The following is a 22,328-nucleotide window of genomic DNA, read 5'->3' as shown; positions in this document are numbered from 1 at the left end:
TAAATAAATAGCTTGAGGGGAATGAATATGTGATCGAGTTAAATGAATAATTTAAAAAACAAATAAAATATTGCGTTAAATTCCCCAGTTTTATTTGTTTTGAGAATACTGCTGAGTATCATAACTTTGTTTTTCCTTTTATAAATCAATTCCAATAAATGATTATTGAATATGTGTTTGATCAACAGGCATTAGAATTAAAGGAGTGTTTTGACTGGCAAGACAGAAATGGCGATGGTTTAGTCTCAAAAGAGTGTCTCTTAGTGTTATTAAGAGCAACTGGCCAGATTTGGTCACTTGATGAAGTTGAGAAAATATGCCACAGTAAGTTTATAAAATAATAAATAGTTTATAGATTTTTAAAATGTAATGAAATTTAGACATTGGATCTAAGGAAGTTGATTTTCAAACTTATTTAGATTTAATTTCACACAAAGTTATGTTAAAGCCAGACAAAGAGGAGCTAAGGACAGCGTTTAACGTACTAGACAGATTTGGAAACGGACAGGTATTAGTTAGTGATTTAAAGCATATATTATGTAATGTTGGTGAGAAATTAACTGTAAGTTCATATTGAAAGAATAAACGCTTTTGGTTATAGATAACATTAATTCACTGAAAATGTATTCTTTATTTATAGGAGGAGGGTTTTCAAGAATTGTTGAGTATATCAGATATTCCGGATGCATCTAGGATGACATTTTTAACAGAAAAAGAGTTTATGAAAATGTAAGTCACATTTTAATATGTCTATTTATTGCTTAAATTAACAATTAAATAGTTTTTCAGGGAATATCAACTAAAAAATATGAGTTAGAGACCAAAATGATATGATTATTGTGATGCTATAAAATTTTAATAATCAATAGTTTTATTGCTTGCACAACTATTTTATAAATTAGTTTGGACTGCCTTTTTAATTATTAGATTTTCGAAAATTATTTTAGTATGCTCGAATTTTTGTATGAAAAATTATTAGCGTGGATGTAAATATTAAACAGAAATTTTTAATAAAAATAAACTGAAAAGCACCAGATATTTAAATAGTTAATATCCATACAAATATATTAATGATGTACTATAATAGCTTTGACAAAGTTAATAGAGAGACATTTTCCAGTAATATAATCCCAGTATCGTTATGGAAGCGTGATGACAATCATTTATTTCACAAAAATTTTCAGACAATTTCAGATAGAAATGGGAAAAAATTGTGTATAAAGGTGAGTCAATAACAGTTTTCATAAAATAAGCAGCTAATTAAAGTAAATTATAGTGTATAAAAGATGTATTTGCAAGTAATATTAAATCTTCAATTTACTTGTCTCAAATGTGTGAGGATCTGATATTGGTAGGTTGATAAAATAAGCATTTAAAATCAATAACAAAATCATTTTTCAAGTTAATTAAATGTGAGAGAAGCAAGGGAGTGATTAAGTACATAATAGGAGAATTTCTCAAAGAAGATGGAATGTTCATAATAAATGAGCTAAATAAGACTATAGTAAGTTTTAGTTAAAAAAAAATATACTGCATTTATATTTGCATGTATTTACGTGGAACACAATGTAAACAAAAAAAGATTATTGCATGTGAATATAAATAACAATGAAATTAACAATTTGAATAATAATAAAAATGATTCGTTTAAATAAACTAATTGCTTTTTTTATGTTAATAGAATGAAATACTCGTAAATAATATAATTAATTTGTGCATAACATTGTTGAATAAACACTTTTCAATTGCTGAAAATAATCAAAGACTGTTATTATGTCAAAACTTTACTGGTATAATAGTAAACAGAGTAAGTTCCTCCAAATTTAAAATTAGATGTGTGTGTGATAGTTTTTTAAACACTTAGGTGAATGAAAGTAACGTAAAGATAAAACCAATATTGAAGCTGTTATTTTTTATATTCGATGATAACTTGTCAGTTTATTCAAATGTAATGTTGGAGGAACTTGTAGATAACAACGAAAAATTGAAAAAGTTTGGTAACATAATCTATAAATTGGACAAAGAGTCAACAAAGTACTTGTTTCCACTATTTGTAAGAATAATTGAATACAAGCCAGAGAAGGCAATAAAAGAGTTAATAATGGATAAAGGACTAGTATTTTCTGCAATATTCGATCAATATTCTGAGGAGCTTCAATTATTTAGATACATTTTAGAGTTCTACATTTATATATCATTGTTAGACGGGAATTACTTCGGTTATTTAGTATTAGAGGATGACAAGACCAGGCAAAACAAACTAAAACTAAATATTTTAAACGGTATAAATAAAGCAACTACACAGTTTTCAAAATCGAGTAAATATCTGAGATTCGGAACTGAGCCTAATCAGATTGAAGATAGTAAAGGCGTAGTATGTAGTGATGAATTTATAACTGAGAATAAGAATTTTCAAATGGACAAGTTATATAATGTTAATGTTAATAAAAGTGTCAAAATAGATTTTTTGGATGAAGGGAACGAGAAAAACAACAATTTGATGGGTTACGAGTCAAATGACACCAGAAACATCAATATTGGAGTTTTAAAAAACCAGGAAATAAGAGGATATGACGCAAACTATAATGTATTGATAATAAAACACAACGAAGATAGTAACTACAAGTTGATGAGGAATATAATAAAGTTTTTAAAGAATTTTTTGTTATATAAGAAGGAAGATTTTGTCATAAACAAAATAAACCACTCAGGTTGTAGTATCAATTCAAGTTGGATTTTAGACAACGGAATGTTTGATATCATGCAAAAGATAACGGAGTGGATAATAGAATTGCTGAAAAACAGTATAGACATAGAAATCGACAACTTGGTATTGGATTGTATACTTCAGGTATTTACAAATAGTGATTGTAAGATATCAACAAGCGTTTCAACTTTAAAAGCCAATCAAGAAGAAACTTCTTGTAATGATATTGTAGACGAGTCGAATGAGTATAATTACTCGTTTAATGAGAATGTTCAAGGCAGAAATAGGGATATCTATAGAAATAAGAGTACTGCGAATCTTACAAAAATGGATGATCAGTTAATACGCAACATAAAATTGATGAACATAAAATCCAAAAGAGTTACATTTAAAAGAATAAGAAATGACAATGACGATTCGTTAAACTTGGATTATTTAGATAACGAGCCTGAAGAGATAGCAATACGAAATAGCAGTGAGATCCGATGTGAAAATAATAGAAGCTTAGTTGATGAGTGTTGTATTCACATGATGTTTACAATCAAACACGGAAAGTATTTAACAGATATATTGCTTGAACTGCTCGACGATTATTTGCACAGATATGTCTTTATAAGAAATGAAAATAATAGCACTCTTTACGACGAGAAATACAAGTATTTGGTCAATAACAAAAATATAATAGAGAGTGTAATTCTAAAAATAATAAATTTAATACATAATATATCAGATAGTATAGCAATGCAATCTTGTCCGAGACAAATATACGCATTATGTTGGTTTATGGAATATATAATAATTGAAAAGGAAATTGGCGAGAGTAGCTGCCCTCCAATACCATTATTTGGTTCTTCAAATATGGATATGATAATGCAAACTATAAACACGGACGAACCACTGGAAAAAGCGTTGGTATTGATTTCAAAAAAGAGCGTCAGAAACGGGAATCAGGACGAATACACTCTATCAGGTGGATGCAGCTCAAATGCCATATACAGAAATAATGACAACGATATAGCAGCATCTAACAATAATGAAAAAAACATACAAATTATGATATGTAATAGTATAATATCACTAATAAACGAGTTGTGTATATGTTTAAAGACAAAATTAGAAAACATTCTAAATACACAAAACTATAAAAAGATGACTAGTATAAGAATAAAAGAATTATGGAAGTTGAACGGCACAATATATAATAGGGAATTGCTTTTAGAATATTTTTCATATATAATATTAACGATGCAGAAGCTTAATAACGTTAAAGGCGTTAATATAACTAAGTTAATGGAGTCAACTAATTTACTATTTGAATTATATTCTAGTGAGTTGAGTATAAGAGAGTATGGTTTATTAAGTTTGTGTCAGTTGAACATAATAGAGAACATAATAAACACCAATAATGCAAGCTTGATTGAAGCTAATGACGAATTTGGGAATACTAATTCTAATAGTGAAATTGATAATAAGGAATGCGAGCATTCTAACATGAATAAAAACGACATATTCTCGTTAATACTAGTTATAGATAGGAGAATAAAAACTCAATTGGATAACGATAATGATAAAAACACACACAATATATTTGCTGAATCAAAAAAGAAAATAGAGATGTTTATTTACAACAAAATAGGGGCTAAATTGGTGTTTAAGTGGTTGAAGAGTCAAAGCGAGATTAATGAATTAAACAAAATTGATAGTGGTCAGGCAATAGAAATCAAAAAAAAGAGGGGATTGAAGTTGAAAGTGTCCTATAATGGGGATTTTAATGATAAATCAGTTTCAAAAGACGACACTCGCAAAAAGTTTGATAAAAATTGTTGCGATATAAGTGAAAATGTTCTCTATAAATGGATAACATATATAGCAAAACAGCTACTCAATCCAATACTAGACGAGAACGAGATAAACAATAGAATAAAACATATATCCAATAGCAAGATAAAACAATCACTTCTGTTGGAAGACTCTGTTTCAAATGATACTATATGTTTAGTAATTTCTTTGTTATTTTTTTGTTATAAATATTACCCGAGACACGTGTATTCATTCGTTTTGAGTAATATAAATGAAGGAGAAGAAGCCAGTGAGATAAATTTAGAACCAAATATCTCACTTAGAACCTGCAGAAATATACCAACTAGAATATTATTATACTACTCGTACATACTATTGAACGAAATGAATGAGAATTACAGTTTTGAAGCAAATTCGAATTACAAGGTAATAGTGCAAAAGATGTTATTTAACTTGGTTAACACAAAAATAAGAAAAAGGGAATGGCTTCTGTGGCACACAACAAAATTTGGAAAAATAGAGATATTTTCAAAGTCATTGGAGTTGCTTTTGAGAGAAAAAAACAATATTAAAGATTACAATACTCACAAAAACGTAGAGGAGTCGTTTTATAAATGGATATACGACAGAATAACAGAGTATAGCAAATATCAAGTGTCTACAGAAGCGACATACATTAATTTTTCAGTTTCTCCAATAATAAAAGGATTGATCGTAAATAACATATCGTTGATTAAATATCAAATAAAACATTTAATAAGACTTAGCTCAATAAAGTTTTCAAATAGGGGACTAAACAATGGCAATGAACTCGAAGAGTATTTGCATAGTTTGTATGTGAATTTGAACATATATCTGTATTCGCTAAGTAACTACATCAGGAGCAACAATAATGTAATAAATCAGCTAACAATAGAAGAAATAACACTTCCTATAAAGTTGCTGTTAAATAATAAAGATGAATATGATAATAATTTAAAGTACATCTTAACAGAAATATATTTAGATTTTGTGAATATATTTACAGCAAACAGTCGTATAGAGATATTAATAAGTGAGAATGATGATGGGGATACAAATCATTTACTTTATATAATAATTACATTAATAATTGAAATAACTTCCTGGTAAGTTTTTTTATATTTACTTTTTTATTTAAAATTTAAGATTGTTTAAATGAACATTTGTTTCCTAGGATAAATAACGTATACAATGAGAGCAATATAGCGAAACTAAATATAGGAAAATACTTAAATATTATTACAAATACAACACTAGAGTATTTATCTGGCAATTTTAATGGAAAATGCAGTATTTATAAAATAAGGCAATTGTTTATAAACTATTTAGAAAATGATTCTACAATATTATTGTTTAAAAAAATAATTAATTATTTAATTGAATGCAATAATCAGAATAATATTACTGTGATTAGTGGAAACAGATATTTAATAGTCTTATCTTTAGTAATGTTCTCAATATTGCTTAAAAACATAAACACAGTTTGTGATAACGAAATGACTAAATTAATAAATACGTTAATAGCTCATCCAACGCTACTCATTCATAGTGGTGGTAATTCTTGGAGTAACAGCTATAATAAATGCACGATAAATGGCAATGTTAATTCTTCAAACACATATTATTGTGAGTACTGTATAAATTACGGGTTTTGTCACAATGATAATGAAGTAAAATTAACTACAATAATATGCTTTTTAATATCTATATTGAATAATTTCCAAGAAAATGACTACATTAATTTAATGAAGAACAGCAACACTAATCATAAAATAATTAAGGATGTGTATTTGCATAGTATTGTTAATACATTCGAATTAATGGGAATAAGCGACAGAAGTGAAGATTCTATTCTTACAAACAGAGTGATGAGTCAGGGATATATGTCAATTATAACAATAATATTGTATTTTTACAAGAACAAAACATTGATATTAAGTTTAGTCAATAACTTATATATACAAAAGTATCTCTCTAGTTGTTTGATTGAAGATATTAAAAATAACAGTGAGATTTTTGAACTAAATGGCAATTCTAAAATTAAAAATTTTACTGCTTGTGATGAACAAAAAGTATATTCAATGGGATTGTACTACCTAACTGCGTGCTCATATTTAACATATATTATATATTCATCACCATGGTGGTTCAATAGTTGCAAAGAGCTTTTAACTGTTCCGATAATCAAGGCTTTTGGTAGGCTTTATAAAACGTCAAAACTTAACTACGACAATGCTCAAGATGACACATGGAAACATTTGCATGTTATGTGTGAAGTATTATTGAGGAGCATGATGAAGATAAACACAAATAGTTGCTTGTTTGAAAGCAACGATAAACAAGATAGTGTTTTAAAAGACAATTCAAAAATAAAACAAATTTATGAGGAGAGCGATATAATAAGAAATGATGAGTACAATAACATAAATAACACTGAAAATGGAGTTGGTAATAGTGGTTTTAATTTATTCTGCAATTTAATTCAACAAGTATTGATTAGTGTTCAAGAAAAGGAAAGCAACTACGAAGAATCTCCAAATAGACATCATGAACATAAGCATGGTAATATTTTCCAAAAGGAACAGTCTTTATGGGATGAGTGTCATGCATTTTTTGAAAATGAGTGTGATGTTTCTAAATTAAAAGTAATTAATGCAAATAATGATGCGCAGATTTGTATTAGTAGTAACTATAAAGCTTGTAATCGCAATTATTCAAATGAATTAATTGAAAATAATAGCTTGTTAATAAGGATCCTTCAATTTTCACTTAATTTAATGTACAAAAAACTATTAGATTAGATTAAAATATGTTATTTATCCTTTTTAAGTAACATTTTACTCTATTATATCTATTTCTACTCAAACTTAACTCAAATTGTATAATTATCGCAAGATTAAACTATAACTATTAGTCTGACTGTAAATTAGGTGATTAGGATAAAGTACATGTACATGGAAGTGCATGCATGCACTCATAAATTTGATTACATGTGGTCAATTATTTGGTATAATTTTGAATCATAATCTAGGAAACAAAAGATAATAGTATTATCTATATTAATGTTTTATAAGTGAAAATCTTATTTTTTTGGAGACATTGATAACTATTTCTGATATTCAAACAGTCAATTTATTCACATATATAGAATACAAATATAAGCTAGAGAAAAATGGAATCTAGAATATTAAAATTTGAAAGTAAGTTTGAGATTGACTTAAAATAAAAGAAAAAAGTTGTTTTAACAAGCACCCAAATAACAAATAGCAAGTACGGGTAGATTATGGATAGCAGGCACATACGGTATAAATAAAAAACCATTTAGCAAGAAGATAATTCAAGATATTGTTGTTAAAACAGAGATAAGTGACTTTATAACTCTGGCTAATAGCATGAGTTATTCGCTAAAAGTAGCAGCGACACTTTTAAGAGGTTTAATGCTAATCTACGACAAGCAGTGGTTGTATTTAGGTAAGTCAAACTAATACATAAAAATACATGTAATTGATTCAATATCGACTATCAATGAAAAATAATTAAATTATTGTAATAAAATTGTAAAAAAAAAACAGAAACAGATTTGGATAATTTGTATTCTAGAGTAAGTAAATAAAAATGGCAATGATAATTAAAATAAATGTTTTTCACTTTTCTTTTTGTCTTGAATAAAGTTTAGGGAAGGAAGGACAGATGCGACAAACAAGAATAAGAATTCAGGAACATCACTGATAAAAAGAAACAGTAAAAATGAAAGCGTGCTAACAAGCATATTGTCAATAGACTCTTCACTTGGTTTAAGTGGTGAAACAAACAGCAACAATGAGAGTAATAGCGATATTGGAGGAATAGTGAGAGTGGATGGAGATATAAGTGTGGTACTGTCTCTAGATACAGAAAACTTCATGTTAGATTTAAATAGCAACAATATAGGCAGAATAGAAGATTTAACGTTACCTGGAGCAAAAGAAAACATGAAAATAGACGATTTTATTGCAAATAGAAGCAACAGTAATAAAGGTGTTGATAAAGAAGGAGAGATAATAAATTGGTCACTAATAAGTAACGAGGAATTTATATTTGATAACGAGAATAATGTCGAAATGATTGAGAATATAGGGAAAATAATAAATGAGAGTAAGAATAGTAATTCAAAAGAAAATGACGGTGAGACTATCAATAATGAGGTTATAGAAATAGTTAAAGAGGGAATTAAGAAAAGAGTTAGAAGTTTGAGTTATTTGGATGTGGAATTGAGATACAAAGTAAACAAAAACCGACTTCAGGAGAATGAGTTATTACTGAATAATATAACAGTACATAACATAGATGAGAGTAACAGAGAATGGGACACACATAAATGGTGGCAATTAAGAAATCACAAAAATGAGAAGGAACAATTTGAGCAAAAATTTTTTGACATTACAAGAAAAACCATGGTAGCATTAAAGAGGGGCTCGATTGAGTGTGATTTAAATAATAGTAAAAATACAAGTAGCAATATACAGTCACTGTATTATGAAAATAGTGTTATTGAAAAACATAGAGGTGTAGTAAATATGAGTGATAGTAACAGTAATAATGGAACCAACAATGCGGATTTGGGGTATGACAATTGTGATTTCAGTGATTTTCTAATACAGGGAGATGAAAGTCACACAAACAATAACATTAAAGCGAAAGATATATATAGATCAAGTTTGAATTCTTCAGAGGATGCGAGAATCTACAGCGAAAGAGGTTCACTAATATTTTCAGATACGAACAGAAACAAAGAGTCCGTCGGAGTAAGATTATCAGCAATGCTTGACTCTAGTTCTGTTGCATCATATGAAAGTTCTCCATTTGGATTTGAGAAAAATATAGTTAACAGAAATTCATTATTAAACGGCAGTAACTATAAAGCATCATCAATTGGAGGCAGTGACTATTTTCATCTAGATGAAATAAGCTCAAATAAATGGAGTAAAAGTGGAGTAACTACAAGCAGTGGCACATATAACCTTAAAACATACACTGTACAAAAATTTATAGTCACAAAAATGAAGGAAATAAGGGATATTAAAAGGATAAATAAAGAAAACATACACAGTAATAATAAAGAAGGTAAAAATAAGGCTAAGGTTAGTAGCAATATTGCTTATGATAGCTGTGAGGATGTTGATGAGCTTTCTATATATTTAAATGAGCTCCTGCCCGAGAAATCAACATCTAAAAGTATCGCTGCTACGTTCTTTTATCACTTGCTTGTATTGGCAACATATAACGAAATAAAGCTAGAGCAGAAAGTGCCCGGAAGAAACATTAAGATAATAAAAACAACTAACGTACTTGGAAATGAGGAAAGCTAGTACGACTTGAATATTAGCTATAAATGGAATATTTAAAAAATAAGTCAGATATAGTCAGAGCACGTTTTGATCCACCTGCAATTGAGTGAGCTGAAATCGTAACTAGTATTGTTTATTCAAAATGAACATTCCAAATTCTGTATTATTCCTACTAAAACCGCACCCTTAACTCGTTTTGTATCTATAAATGCCGTTTAATCTAAAATTCAATTTAAATGTCAAATATCAAATTAGGCGGCAACTCTCCCCACCATTATTCTTTAACTTTTAAAAAACTGTCTAGGTGTGATGCTTTGATAGCCTATTAATAGTGAATTTATTTTTTTTTAAATAAATTAAGGGTTTTCGTCAATATATTGGTTTAAAAAGATTATTGTTTAGTTTATTGTCTAAGTGTCAGAAATAACAAGTAACAATAGACTTTAATGATCTTCTTTCTATTCCAAAATACATAGGAATTTATTTTAGTTTGTCATTATCTGAGCAATAACATTATTTTACCACTAATCAAAATAATTATCAATAATAAGTGTACTTGAATACTCAAACTTTAGCTTAAATCAGTTAAGAAGATGACAAGTAGTATAAACCAGAAAACATTGCAGGAAAACAGGGAAAGTTTAGAGAATTTACTTAAAAGGAGGTTTTTCGTAGCACCATCATTTGAAATATATGGAGGAGTAGCAGGACTATACGACTATGGTCCGCCAGGTTGTGCATTAAAACTGGAATTAGAAAGCTATTGGAGGAAGCATTTTGTATTGGCTGAGGATATGTTGGAGATAAGTGCTACATGTTTAACACCACACAATACACTAAAGGCATCAGGCCACGTGGACAGATTTACTGACTTAATGATTACTGATACAAAAACCAATGAATGTTATAGAGCAGACAAGATAATAGAGGAGCACATAAGTAAATTGATTAAGGAAAAAAGCGACAAATTAAGTAAAGAGGAGAAAAACAAGTTAGAAATGGTTTTGATAAAGGCAGGATCATACGGATCAGAGGAAGTAAAGGAATGCATAAAAGAATATAATATAAAAACACCTAGTGGAGACAGTGATTGGTCTGATCCATATCCATTTAATTTGATGTTTAAAACAAAGATAGGTCCTAAAGACAAAGAGGTGAGTGACAATATTGGTTATTTGAGACCTGAAACGGCACAGGGAATATTTGTCAACTTTAAGAGACTTTTTGAATACAACAGCAAAAAGTTGCCTTTCTCAGTAGCACAAATAGGATTGGGTTTTAGAAACGAGATTGCACCTAGAAATGGATTATTAAGAGTAAGAGAATTTCAAATGGCAGAAATTGAACACTTTGTGCATCCTGATAAAAAAAACCATTCGAAATTCTCATTAATTAAGAACATGAAATTGCCGCTATATTCCAAAGAACAACAATTAAACAACATTGACTACGATAACGAGCTTACATTGGAGGATGCTGTATACGGTGAAAAAAAGATTATAGACAATGAAACGCTTGCTTACTTTTTGGCCAAAACTTATCAATTTTTAATAAATGTGGGAATTAATCCATGTGGAATCAGATTCAGACAACATCTTGACACTGAAATGGCACATTATGCAAAGGATTGTTGGGATGCTGAAATATTAACATCTTATGGTTGGATAGAGTGTGCAGGTCATGCAGACAGATCCTGTTACGACTTGATACAACACACAAAATCATCAAAAGTTGATTTGGTTGCTTCTGAAAAGTACGATGAACCAATACATAAGACAGTGTTAGAGGCAACTTTAAACAAACAGTTAATAGGCAAGACATTTAAACAAGAGTCTAACATAGTTACAGCAGCACTTGTTGATATTGCTAAGAATAACAGTCACGAAGAGTTTCGTGAAAGAATTGAGAAGTCTGGCAGTTGTATCTTAATATACGACAACTACAAGTGGGAAATCACGTCCAATATGGTTAAGTATGAGTATAAGGTTAAAAAGATAAGTGAGGAACAGTTTGTTCCCGGCGTAATTGAGCCTTCATTTGGAATTGGCAGAATAATTCATTGTATTTTTGAGCACAACTTTAAATACAGAGATACAGAAAACAGGGAGAATCAGAAGCAGCTGGAATTTGTTAGTAATAAAGACAATAGCGATATGCAAAGGAATTACTTATCGTTGCCTATCATTGTGGCTCCCATAAAATGTTCAATACTACCCATTAGTTCAAATATTGTATTCAATGACTTAATTGATATACTACATAGGAGTTTGGTTAATTATGGGATTTCATGCAAAATAGACACATCTTCTGCCTCTATTGGAAGAAGGTATGCAAGAACAGATGAGATTGGAATACCTTTTGGTATCACAATCGACTTCCAAAGTATAAAGGACAACACTGTCACTCTTAGGGAAAGAGACTCCATGAAACAAGTCAGAATATCATCAAATGAGGTTGTGTTGGTTATATTTAAAATAATTAATCAGGAGATTGATTGGAAACATGTAATTGAAAACTATCCTATTTTTGTTCAACAGTTAAATGATTAATTTAACAATTTGTGTATAAAAAACGCATTTTTGCATCCAAATGAATTCCCATTTTATTATTTATAACAAACTAAAATATAAACAATAAATTTGTATTGAAAGTAAAACTACGTATCACGATAATAAAAGCAAATATTTGAATCAAATGTCAGAAAACTATTTATATAAACTTTAAATCTACACACTCGAAATCAAAACGTAAACTAGTAAAAATATCAAAAAATATTTCAATAATTTTTATCCAGGCAAAAAACGGCCATGGATAAGATCTATATCCCCTTATTTTGAATACAGAATCCATGATTATGCATTTGAGTTCATTTAATCATTATTTTCTGTTGTAGTATTTCAATAAGACTGTTTTCGATTCTTTTCATATCTAACTTAACAATCTCGATCAATATCAAAATCATTTTCTTGAGACTTCTCCTTGCCTCATCAATACCAGTACAAGAACAAAGCGTAAGATGGTCAAATTTAACAACAAACTCAAGGAAATCAATCAAGTTGTTTAACAATTTTGACCTCTTTTTATGTGTTTTCTTTAACTTTTTAGTACTTGTATGCTTGTAATTTTCCAATACTGATTTTTTCGGATTACTGAGCATAATGTTAGTAGAAACCTTCTTATTTGCTTTTCGAGTACTTTTTTTCAATATTAACTCACAGTTGAGGTATGAACTTAATATTAAAGATTCCACCTTATGTGCTTCTGTTCTGAATTTAAGATATTGGTCCCTAGTAGCCTTAAATAATGCTGATACTTGTTTTACTGCCTCTGAAAAATCTACCAACCATATCAATAGGGACTCTTTGCAACTTTCAATTATATACTTTACATCAGAAGCTGTCAAGTATTCAGCCTTAGTTTTATCCACTGACTCAATCTTCAATAATTCCTTAACTGTACCATCATTACCTATTACGAAAACCGGAGAAGTTTCATGCTTTCCTACATTTCTAAGAGGATTCTTAGCTAAATCTCCTATATTCGGAAGTGCTTCTGGAGTTTGTAATTTCAGTTGTCTTGGAACCTGTTTCTGAGGAATCATAGCTGGTTGACCCATTGGAATTGGCTGAGGAACTCTGGTTGGTTGACCCATTGGAATTGGCTGAGGAACTCTGGCTGGTTGACCCATTGGAGTTTGCTTTATAATATCATGTGGTTGGGATATAGGAACTTGCTGAGTTATTTGAGCATTGCCCTGTGCTTGTGTGTTTGCCACTAATGGGCAGGATGCAACTGAAGATCTTCCATAATCATCTCCTAATACACAAAGCACACTTTCAGTGTTTGAATGAGGTGTATAAAAAATTGGATATTGAAATGGTGCATTAGGACCTAAGGAACTAAGTCCCAAACGCCCAAATATATTTCCGAGACTACCAGAAGATAAAATTTGAGTTTGTACATTCTGAAGTGGGAAAGCTGGTCTTAAATGATGTGGATACGTTGGTCCTGCTTGAGGTGGGTAAGTTGGTCCTGCTTGATATGGGTAAGTTGGACCTGCCTGAGGTGGGTAGGTTGGACCTGCCTGAGGTGGGTAGGTTGGACCTACTTGAGGTGGGTAAGTTGGTCCTGCTTGAGGTGGGTAAGTTGGTCCTGCTTGAGGTGGGTAAGTTAGTCCTGCTTGAGGTGGGTAAGTTGGTCCTGCTTGAGGTTGGTAAGTTAGTCCTGCTTGAGGTTGGTAAGTTTGTCCTGCTTGAGGTGAATGGGAAATTTCTATGGGTCCACCAACTCCATCTGTTGTTACTGGAACAGAAATAGAAGTTTCGTGTTTAACATTCCCAGAGGAGCTAATAACTGGTGCAGGGGGAGCAGTAGTAGTAGTAGTAGTAGTAGTAGTAGTAGTTGAAGTAGATTCTTCTTGATCACCTGAATCCATTAATAACTTTTGTAGCTCTTCACGGGATCCGCCTTGTTTGATAAGAACATCTTTTTCTGTATTCAGGAGTCTATTTTGTTCTCTTAATAAAGAAAGTAACTCTTCCAAAGTTTCTGGTGATGCTGAAAACACCAGGCTGATTGAACATATAATTGTCAATACAAAAAATTGAAAGTGGGACTCCATTTCTCAAAAATAATACTTTTTTGTGCAACTCAGAACATAAAAAAGAAATTAAAAAAAAGAAGTACAAATGTAATATGCACGTATCATATCTTTACTATTTGCATATATTATATAAACTAACAAATATACTTACCCTGTTTATCCATTAGCCTCGATTTAAATATACACCAGATACCGCGTTATCAGTTAGGACATATTAGAGAAGACATTTCATAAATAATGCGTTATTTTATATCAAAATAAAATGTAGTGATATAAGATTGAATATTGTTGTAACGGGGTCTAAAAGGAACCGATGTTAGAATTAGGTCAGAACGTGAACGCTGAATAGAAATCTAGTTAATATTTGTGGACACATGGGGAATCCACAACTTGCAGTTGAGATGTGTGGTTTAATGTAAGAAAGAACTGAGGTATGTTCTTAAAAAAATGAGAAAAGAACATATTAAAAAACATTATTTCACTCATCAAAATCTACTATGAATACAAAAAAAAAAAAAGCAAGCAAATTCTATTCCCCTGCGTTAGCATTCATATATGTTTGTCTCCCTATATCGAGTAAAGGGAAGCAATAACCGTTAAATTGTCTTCTCTTTTAGTGTGTTTACAATCACAAGAAAGCAAACAAAACACTATAAATTAAATTTTAACACTTGAATACACCCTGTTCCATATGAATAAAAACATAAAAGTGTTATATTAGTGCATTTCCAATGTTTCTTACCACTTGGAATTTATCGCGTGATTTCTAAAATAAGGAAATACCCACAAGTAAACCATCTTAGAGAATAAAAAACACATATTATTATTGTTGAATATTAATTGGAGTTTCATTTATATAATCATTTATTTACTTTTGCTTCTACTTCTGCTTCTGCTTCTACTTCTGCTTCTAGTTCTTGTTTTAGTTTTTTTAGTTTTAGTATCAGTGCCTTCCACTGATTCAGTCGTTTCACTGGATGAATGAGATTCTAGATCTGATAATGAAAGAGAATCTAAATGGCATTCCATTTGGAATAGTTCAACTGCCAATGAGGCCTTCTTTGACTCCATTAGTAGAACTCTAGAATTGGCATTTAAAGCTGATATTGCCATATGTCTGGCACTTATTAATTGAAATACATCACAATACCAATCGTACATTTTCATATACTTCACTTTCTCTTTAGTTAGGAGATTATCTCCATATTTACTAAGAAATTCTTGATAAAGTTCAGACAATCTATTCATTTGATCAACGTTTCTAACTTCATAATTAGTTCCTTCACCTTCACTTTCAATAATATGACTAGGATATGTTATTTGAGGAGCAATATAAGTTACCAATGGATTTGATGGATCAAGTTTTGATAACCTTAATTTACAATTTAGCAATAAACTTTCTAAGAGTGAGACAGCATTAAGTAGTTGTAACAATATTTCTTTGAATAATGAACTTTGACCAGTCCAAATCCTTGCTGTATCTGTGGTTAAGTAAATAGATAAATCGAAGAGCTCAAGTATAATTTGACAGCAAAACAAAGCCCTATCGAGGGCAGCATTACCCTCCCCTCCCCCACTATCATCATCTCCATCATCATTCCAATCAAAATCTTCCTTGGCATCTCCCTCAGCACCTCCCTCGGCACCTCCCTCGGCACCTCCCTCAGCACCTCCCTCAGCACCTCCCTCAGCACCTCCTTCAGCACCTCCCTCAGCACCTCCTTCAGCACCTCCTTCAGCACCTCCTTCAGCACCTCCTTCAGTACCTCCCGCGGCATCTCTATTTTCATTCTTGTTTTTTGGTTGTTTAACAAGCTTATCACCGGGATTACCTTCAGGTAACGAACAAAGGGATGGTTCAAAAGAATGGAGCAAGAGGGCAGATAATATAAGAAGATAAACATAAAAAATCTTCATGTTTAACAAACTCTACAATCCATAATGTATTTTCGTTTTAAAATATTCAGATTCAATTTCTAGCGTCAGTGATAATAAAACTTAATCTCCCAGTATCGACAATTAAAAACAGGGAGGTTGTGGCGCCAAAAGGATTCGAATTAATCGCCTAATAATTCTCGTGCAGAATAACAAGTGTGAAATAGAAAAATTATGGGAAAGAAAATTTTAAACATATTGTGAATAATGTCAAGTGTAACATGTTTAATTGTAAAAAAAGTAGTACATGTATTAGCATATTAATTAATTAGTTTACTATAATTTAATTGAAGACATGATTTCATCAGATATGTTAATGCACTTTGCTTTGGATAAAAGCATCCTTGCACATGTAATGTCGCCTAATCCAACTGAGATTCTTAGAGATTTGAAAAACTGTATAATATTTTCTATAGACTGACCTAATAGAGTTGATTCTACAATTTTAAGTAGTGCAATTGCAATTGTAATTAGGGAATGCAATCCATTGGCCAGCAGATAGTCCCAAAGAATAACTACAGTTTTCAGAGGTAGCGTTGATACAAACATAGTTAGGAACCAAGGATGTAGATATACCGGATCAAATATACCTTCATCTTGAAAATGTTTCCATAATTTTGGAATATTAGTTTGGAATAAAGTATTGAAGGCTTTTATGTATTTACTTAGTAGTGGAAAATTGTCCTTGTAAAATCCAGAAAGACCGTATACTTCTAGTATAATTATGAATGTATAAAAACTTTTCTCTTGATCAAAGTTACTTACCATTAATAATAGTGCCGCTATAAAGTTCATTCCTTGACAATATCCAACTTCTGGTATATGATTAGCAGTTGCATTTAGTACTCTATATAAACATTCTTGAGCGTTTTTTTCACGAAATACATCTAGCTCAGGGAACGTTCTTGGCACGTCAAAACTTATAAGAGAAGAATACTTATTTAAAAATTTTGCTGCATAATCGTAGTAATTTATAAATATTCTATTTTTCTTTTGGAACTCAATAAAATTTTTGTTATAAAGTATGTCCTTAACGATGAATTTCTCAATGTAAAAGGATGAATTCTTAATTATCTTTTCCAAATCTTGATTTATTACGAAATTCATTTCATTAATATCGTCATTGTCGTTGGTGTTACTCGAGTCTTTTTTTTCCTCCTTCTCTGCTAAATTTACATCCAAATAATTGCTCCATATTTTCCACCTAAATTCTTGGGGAACACCCCTGGAAAGTCTTCTTTTATATGTTTTAAGGTGATTTTTTCGGAAGTAATCAAGACCCTTAGAAATCATACGATTCCATTTTTCATAAGAGTTCTCATAGTATTCCTCTGGAGAATCGTTAAACAGTTCTTTACATTCTTTTTTAGCCTTATCAAGCTCTTGTTCCACATTTAATTCGTTGTTCTTAAATGAACTCATTCGAATATATTTGCGCTATTAATATCAATAAATACATAAATACCCACAAAATTTACTTTCAAATGTTACGTTATTCTCTCTGCTATACCATTTAAGCGTTTTTGTATGATTCATCTCCTATGTCACTTGTATATGTATTGTGTTATTCAATAAATTGTTTATATTTGAAGATACTATTTGCTTTCTTGTAAGTTGCAATATTTAATTATTAAACTAAAATATTCTGAGAACAAAAACTACATGTTACTATTGTCTCGATAAGATATTCCCATCATGACTCACAATCTATCTTTTTTAATTAATAAATCATAATATTTAAATATAAACAAAACCTAAATAGTAAAGATGAATTAATCAGGGCCATAAATTACCTATATTTTAATGTTATTTGTTCAATTTGCTTTCATGTACCGGTATTTTAATAATAAAAAAAAAGCATGATTGGCGCCCTAATTATTTTCATGCAAAATGTGGGTAAATAATGGCAATATATAATAAAAAATAGTTAATATTAGCAAATAGAAAAAAGAAATTAAAGTTTTAAATTTCAAAATAATTGAAATAGAATAGGTAGTATAGTAAAATAATAATAATTAATTCATTAATTAGTCAAAATTCAAAATTACCAAACAGAAAGGCGAATTTATTTTATTGGTAATTAAGAGGACAAAATAAGGACAATAAGTACTACGTAAACAAAAAAGCATATTGTTTATATTTACAGGTAAAGAATATTAGAGTGAAGCAAAGTTCATAATATATTTACACAACAAAAACAAAATAAGCTAGATAGTTTCAGTAACAGAGGAGTAAGTTTTGTGTTTGAGTTGAATTTGGGACCAAGCGAAGTTATTTATGAAGAACAGTAAGCCTCGTCAAAATATAATTGAGGAGAATGGAGTGAATGTAAAAGTTATAGTAAGATGTAGACCATTAACAGAACAAGAAAAAAAGGATCCAAACAATTTTAATATACTTCAGACTAAAATAGATACTAAAGAGGTAGTTGTATCTCAGCAAATATTAGGAAGAAAAATAGATTCATATTCAACTAAATTATTTTCATTTGATGGAGTATGTGGTTCGTTTACGTCGCAACGTGATTTGTTTAAACAATATGTTGTTCCAATTGTGGATGAAGTATTACTTGGTTTCAACTGTACAATATTTGCATATGGACAAACAGGAACGGGTAAAACCTATACAATGGAGGGTGACATGAAGGAATACTTGGAATCAAATAATATGGAATTAACGGAACATGCTGGTATAATACCTAGAGCAGTGCAACTTATATTTGAAAGATTAGAAAGTCAGTATACTGAATATGGTGTTAGGGTATCTTATTTAGAGATATACAACGAAGAATTGTCCGATTTGTTGAGCGATGAAAAGCTAACATTAAGAATATATGATGATATGCCCGGAAAAAGAGGTTTGAATGTAGATCGTTTAGAGGAGATACCAGTAAATAAAGCACAGGATATATTGAATATTTTATCGACAGCTGTTAGAAAACGTAAAACAGCAGAGACATTGCTAAATAAGTCATCATCAAGAAGTCACTGTATATTTACAATAACGATACATACAAAGGAGACAAATATAGACGGAGAAGATGTACTAAAGGTAGGAAAATTAAATTTGGTTGATTTAGCAGGTTCTGAAAATATTCAAAGGAGCGGTGCAAATGCAGTTAAAGATAGGGCAAAGGAGGCAGGAATGATAAATCAAAGTCTATTAACGTTAGGTCGTGTAATAAATGCACTCGTTGACCATTCAACTTATGTGCCATATAGAGATTCAAAACTAACCAGATTGTTGCAAGATAGTTTGGGGGGAAAGACGAAAACATGCATTATAGCTACTATAACTTCTTCTTCACTTTATTTGGAGGAAACATTAAACACTCTTGATTATGCGCATAGAGCGAAAAACATAAAGAACATGCCTGTAGTTAATCAAAAAATGACAAAAAAGGTAATGATTAGAGAAATGAATTGCGAAATTGAAAAGCTTAAACAAGAACTGCAATGTAATAGGGAAAAGAATGGTGTTTATTTGCCCTTAAACCAATTTAACGAAATGGAAAGTAAAATTCAGTCTCAGGCAAATGACATATTGGAACTCGAATCTGAAATTCAAAACCAAAATACATTATTTAAGGAAATGGAGGACAACTTGAATGATTTAAATTGTAAATTGAATGAGAAAATGTTGCGTGTTAAGGCAGGAGATTTTGCTAATATTCACATTAAAAAACACGCAAAGCTTTATCATGATAAATACAATAATTTGTATTCTCAGTTATTAGAGGCATTGAAAAGCATTGGGAGGTTACATAGAAAAATAATAAGTAGTGACTTATTTTATTCTACACAGAGCAATCAAGTATATAAATTATATCAAGAATTGACAGATAATATCCATAATATAGATACAAAAGTAAGTACATGCTATAGTATATTAAATAATGAGATTAAAGACGAGCTATCAGTTCAGTGGTTGGAAAAAACCAAGCTATCAAATAATGAGATATTAAATATTATAGATACAGGCAGGAAACTTTGCAACAACGTATATGCAATATTAGATGAAGCTTTGGGTAAATCTTTATCTATAGAACTATCACTTGGAATAAATAATATTAGCGAAAATATTCTATTAAATGAGGGAAAGAACGACACATTGATAGAAGAAATACACGATAATATAAATAAATCACTAATTAACTGTTCTGATAAAGGCAAGGTTATTGAGAATAATATTACTGATCAATTAGAAAAGTTAAAGAAGTCAAATAATAGATGCTTGACATTAATAAATGACTATAAAAATAAAATATCTGAACAGGAAGAAGCAATAAATGATATTTTCAATGACAAATTGATTAACAAATTAAATTCTGTAACGGATAGTCATTTAAACGAGTTGGATACTAGATTAAATTTACAAGTAATTGAATTAAATAAAAGGTCACAGGAACTAAAAACTCAGTTCAATAGTATAATAGATTCATTTATGAGTAATGCAATAGACACACTTACAAGCGAGAAAGAAAAAATAACAAATGATATAGAGGAAATGAGAGACAATATGAAAAAAGAAATAAGTAATTGTTATAAAATTAACAAAAATATACTAACGGAAGTCGGGGAATATAGTAATATGTTAAAAGACTCGCAGAATAAGTTGTTCCAAGATGAATATAATGGCATAAATGATAGAATAAATGAGTTGAATGATCTGTATTCGCAAATAACAAGTCTTCATAATGTTAAAATAAGCAATAACTTTGGTGAATTGCTTAAAATTAAAGACAAAAACACAAGAGAAATCACAGACAAGTTATCTCAAATTAAGAATCTATGTGAAAATACTATACAAAATTCAATTAAAAATGCATCTTCTGTTATAGATTTGCAGTCAAATTCATATAATGAACTTAATCACTGTTTGAAAGAATACTTTGATTTTAGCTTCAATAATTATAAATCAAACTTTGACAATAAAATGGGAAAAACCATTGGTTTACTAAAGGAAATAAATAATGGTCACTCGAATGGTGATGAAGATACTGTATTATCTAAGATATCATTCAGCTTAATTAATTTGGAGAACACAATAAGTAATAGCTTAAACTCAACTGGGGGTACTCCGAGCAGGAGAGATGTCTATAGCATACCAAAAATAAAGGATAGGTGTCTGTCTCCTTCAAAATATGTTGATTATTATTTAAATTCCAGCCCTAAACCTAATATAGATTTCAATCAAATAGACAAAATGCCTGATCCTTTCTACAATAGTGATTCCGTTGATTGTGTTGAGAAAAACGATACTTCCTGCACTTCTGATGAAATACAAACATTAAGTATATCTAATTTTATTCAAGATGTAAATTATAACAAAAATATAGGTATTTACCCCCCAAACACTGAGTGCTTTAATGATGAATCAGAAAACCAGGATCAACACGTCTCAAATATTAGTCTATCTTTCTCGGGTAATTATTTTCAGAAAAAGCAAAGCAACATTTGCACTACTCCTAAACAAGAGTTATCAGTTTCAAGTATAAAGAATGCGAACAATCAAAGTTCTTTGGCATTAGATGAGAATATTAATACAAGTCAAGAAAACTCAAGTATTAACATAGAGAATATTTCATCTCCAGTGTCTATGATAATGGATGGAAGTGCTTTATCCGCGACAATTGGAATGACTAGCATCCCGAAACCGACCAAAAGAGCAGCTAATTCAAGAAGAAACGTTTCAAAGTAATTATAACTTTACGACTATTATTTAAGTGCCGAATAGATAAGTTTAAACGAAAAAACAAAGAAATCAAGATTATATAATCAGTAAGAGATATTTTTTTGTGTTACCTGATAAAACACTAGTGTTTATACACAGAAATCATTAGCATGAATAGTGGCATCCCATACTCTTGTGTAACTTAATTATATAATTAACCTTGGAATCTCAATATTAACAGCTGTTGGTAGTTACTTTAGTT

General features: G+C 30.1%; 8 protein-coding genes across 8 annotated transcripts; 5 read left to right on the top strand and 3 right to left on the bottom strand.

Moving 5' to 3' along the window:
• Window positions 1-158: 158 nt before the first annotated feature.
• Window positions 159-817, top strand: FG386_002143 (EF hand family protein; the record flags this gene model as incomplete). The annotated part of the gene is made up of 4 exons (XM_067341491.1): window positions 159-324; window positions 381-562; window positions 641-729; window positions 790-817. The coding sequence occupies 4 exons, from the start codon at window positions 159-161 to the stop codon at window positions 815-817; spliced, it is 465 nt and encodes a 154-aa protein (XP_067197577.1).
• Window positions 818-1,073: 256 nt separating this feature from the next.
• Window positions 1,074-7,329, top strand: FG386_002142 (uncharacterized protein; the record flags this gene model as incomplete). Its single annotated transcript, XM_067341490.1, has 6 exons — window positions 1,074-1,223; window positions 1,277-1,351; window positions 1,403-1,504; window positions 1,682-1,807; window positions 1,865-5,634; window positions 5,703-7,329. 6 exons carry the CDS (start codon window positions 1,074-1,076, stop codon window positions 7,327-7,329), a joined length of 5,850 nt encoding a protein of 1,949 aa, XP_067197576.1.
• Window positions 7,330-7,700: 371 nt separating this feature from the next.
• Window positions 7,701-9,876, top strand: FG386_002141 (uncharacterized protein; the record flags this gene model as incomplete). The annotated part of the gene is made up of 4 exons (XM_067341489.1): window positions 7,701-7,728; window positions 7,796-7,999; window positions 8,101-8,129; window positions 8,200-9,876. 4 exons carry the CDS (start codon window positions 7,701-7,703, stop codon window positions 9,874-9,876), a joined length of 1,938 nt encoding a protein of 645 aa, XP_067197575.1.
• A 572-nt stretch (window positions 9,877-10,448) lies between these two features.
• On the top strand, window positions 10,449-12,404 carry FG386_002140 (glycyl-tRNA synthetase; the record flags this gene model as incomplete). Its single annotated transcript, XM_067341488.1, has 1 exon — window positions 10,449-12,404. The coding sequence occupies one exon, from the start codon at window positions 10,449-10,451 to the stop codon at window positions 12,402-12,404; it is 1,956 nt and encodes a 651-aa protein (XP_067197574.1).
• A 317-nt stretch (window positions 12,405-12,721) lies between these two features.
• On the bottom strand, window positions 12,722-14,476 carry FG386_002139 (uncharacterized protein; the record flags this gene model as incomplete). Its single annotated transcript, XM_067341487.1, has 1 exon — window positions 12,722-14,476. One exon carries the CDS (start codon window positions 14,474-14,476, stop codon window positions 12,722-12,724), a length of 1,755 nt encoding a protein of 584 aa, XP_067197573.1.
• Window positions 14,477-15,322: 846 nt separating this feature from the next.
• On the bottom strand, window positions 15,323-16,375 carry FG386_002137 (uncharacterized protein; the record flags this gene model as incomplete). Its single annotated transcript, XM_067341485.1, has 1 exon — window positions 15,323-16,375. The coding sequence occupies one exon, from the start codon at window positions 16,373-16,375 to the stop codon at window positions 15,323-15,325; it is 1,053 nt and encodes a 350-aa protein (XP_067197571.1).
• A 294-nt stretch (window positions 16,376-16,669) lies between these two features.
• FG386_002136 (GTPase activator proteinhypothetical protein) lies at window positions 16,670-17,815 on the bottom strand (the record flags this gene model as incomplete). The annotated part of the gene is made up of 1 exon (XM_067341484.1): window positions 16,670-17,815. The coding sequence occupies one exon, from the start codon at window positions 17,813-17,815 to the stop codon at window positions 16,670-16,672; it is 1,146 nt and encodes a 381-aa protein (XP_067197570.1).
• Window positions 17,816-18,670: 855 nt separating this feature from the next.
• On the top strand, window positions 18,671-22,093 carry FG386_002135 (kinesin-like boursin; the record flags this gene model as incomplete). The annotated part of the gene is made up of 1 exon (XM_067341483.1): window positions 18,671-22,093. The coding sequence occupies one exon, from the start codon at window positions 18,671-18,673 to the stop codon at window positions 22,091-22,093; it is 3,423 nt and encodes a 1,140-aa protein (XP_067197569.1).
• Between the last annotated feature and the right edge of the window lie 235 nt (window positions 22,094-22,328).

Source organism: Cryptosporidium ryanae, assembly GCF_009792415.1.
Source record: "Cryptosporidium ryanae isolate 45019 chromosome Unknown contig_33, whole genome shotgun sequence".
NCBI lineage: Eukaryota > Apicomplexa > Conoidasida > Eucoccidiorida > Cryptosporidiidae > Cryptosporidium > Cryptosporidium ryanae.
This window is presented reverse-complemented; position numbering and strand designations above follow the sequence as displayed.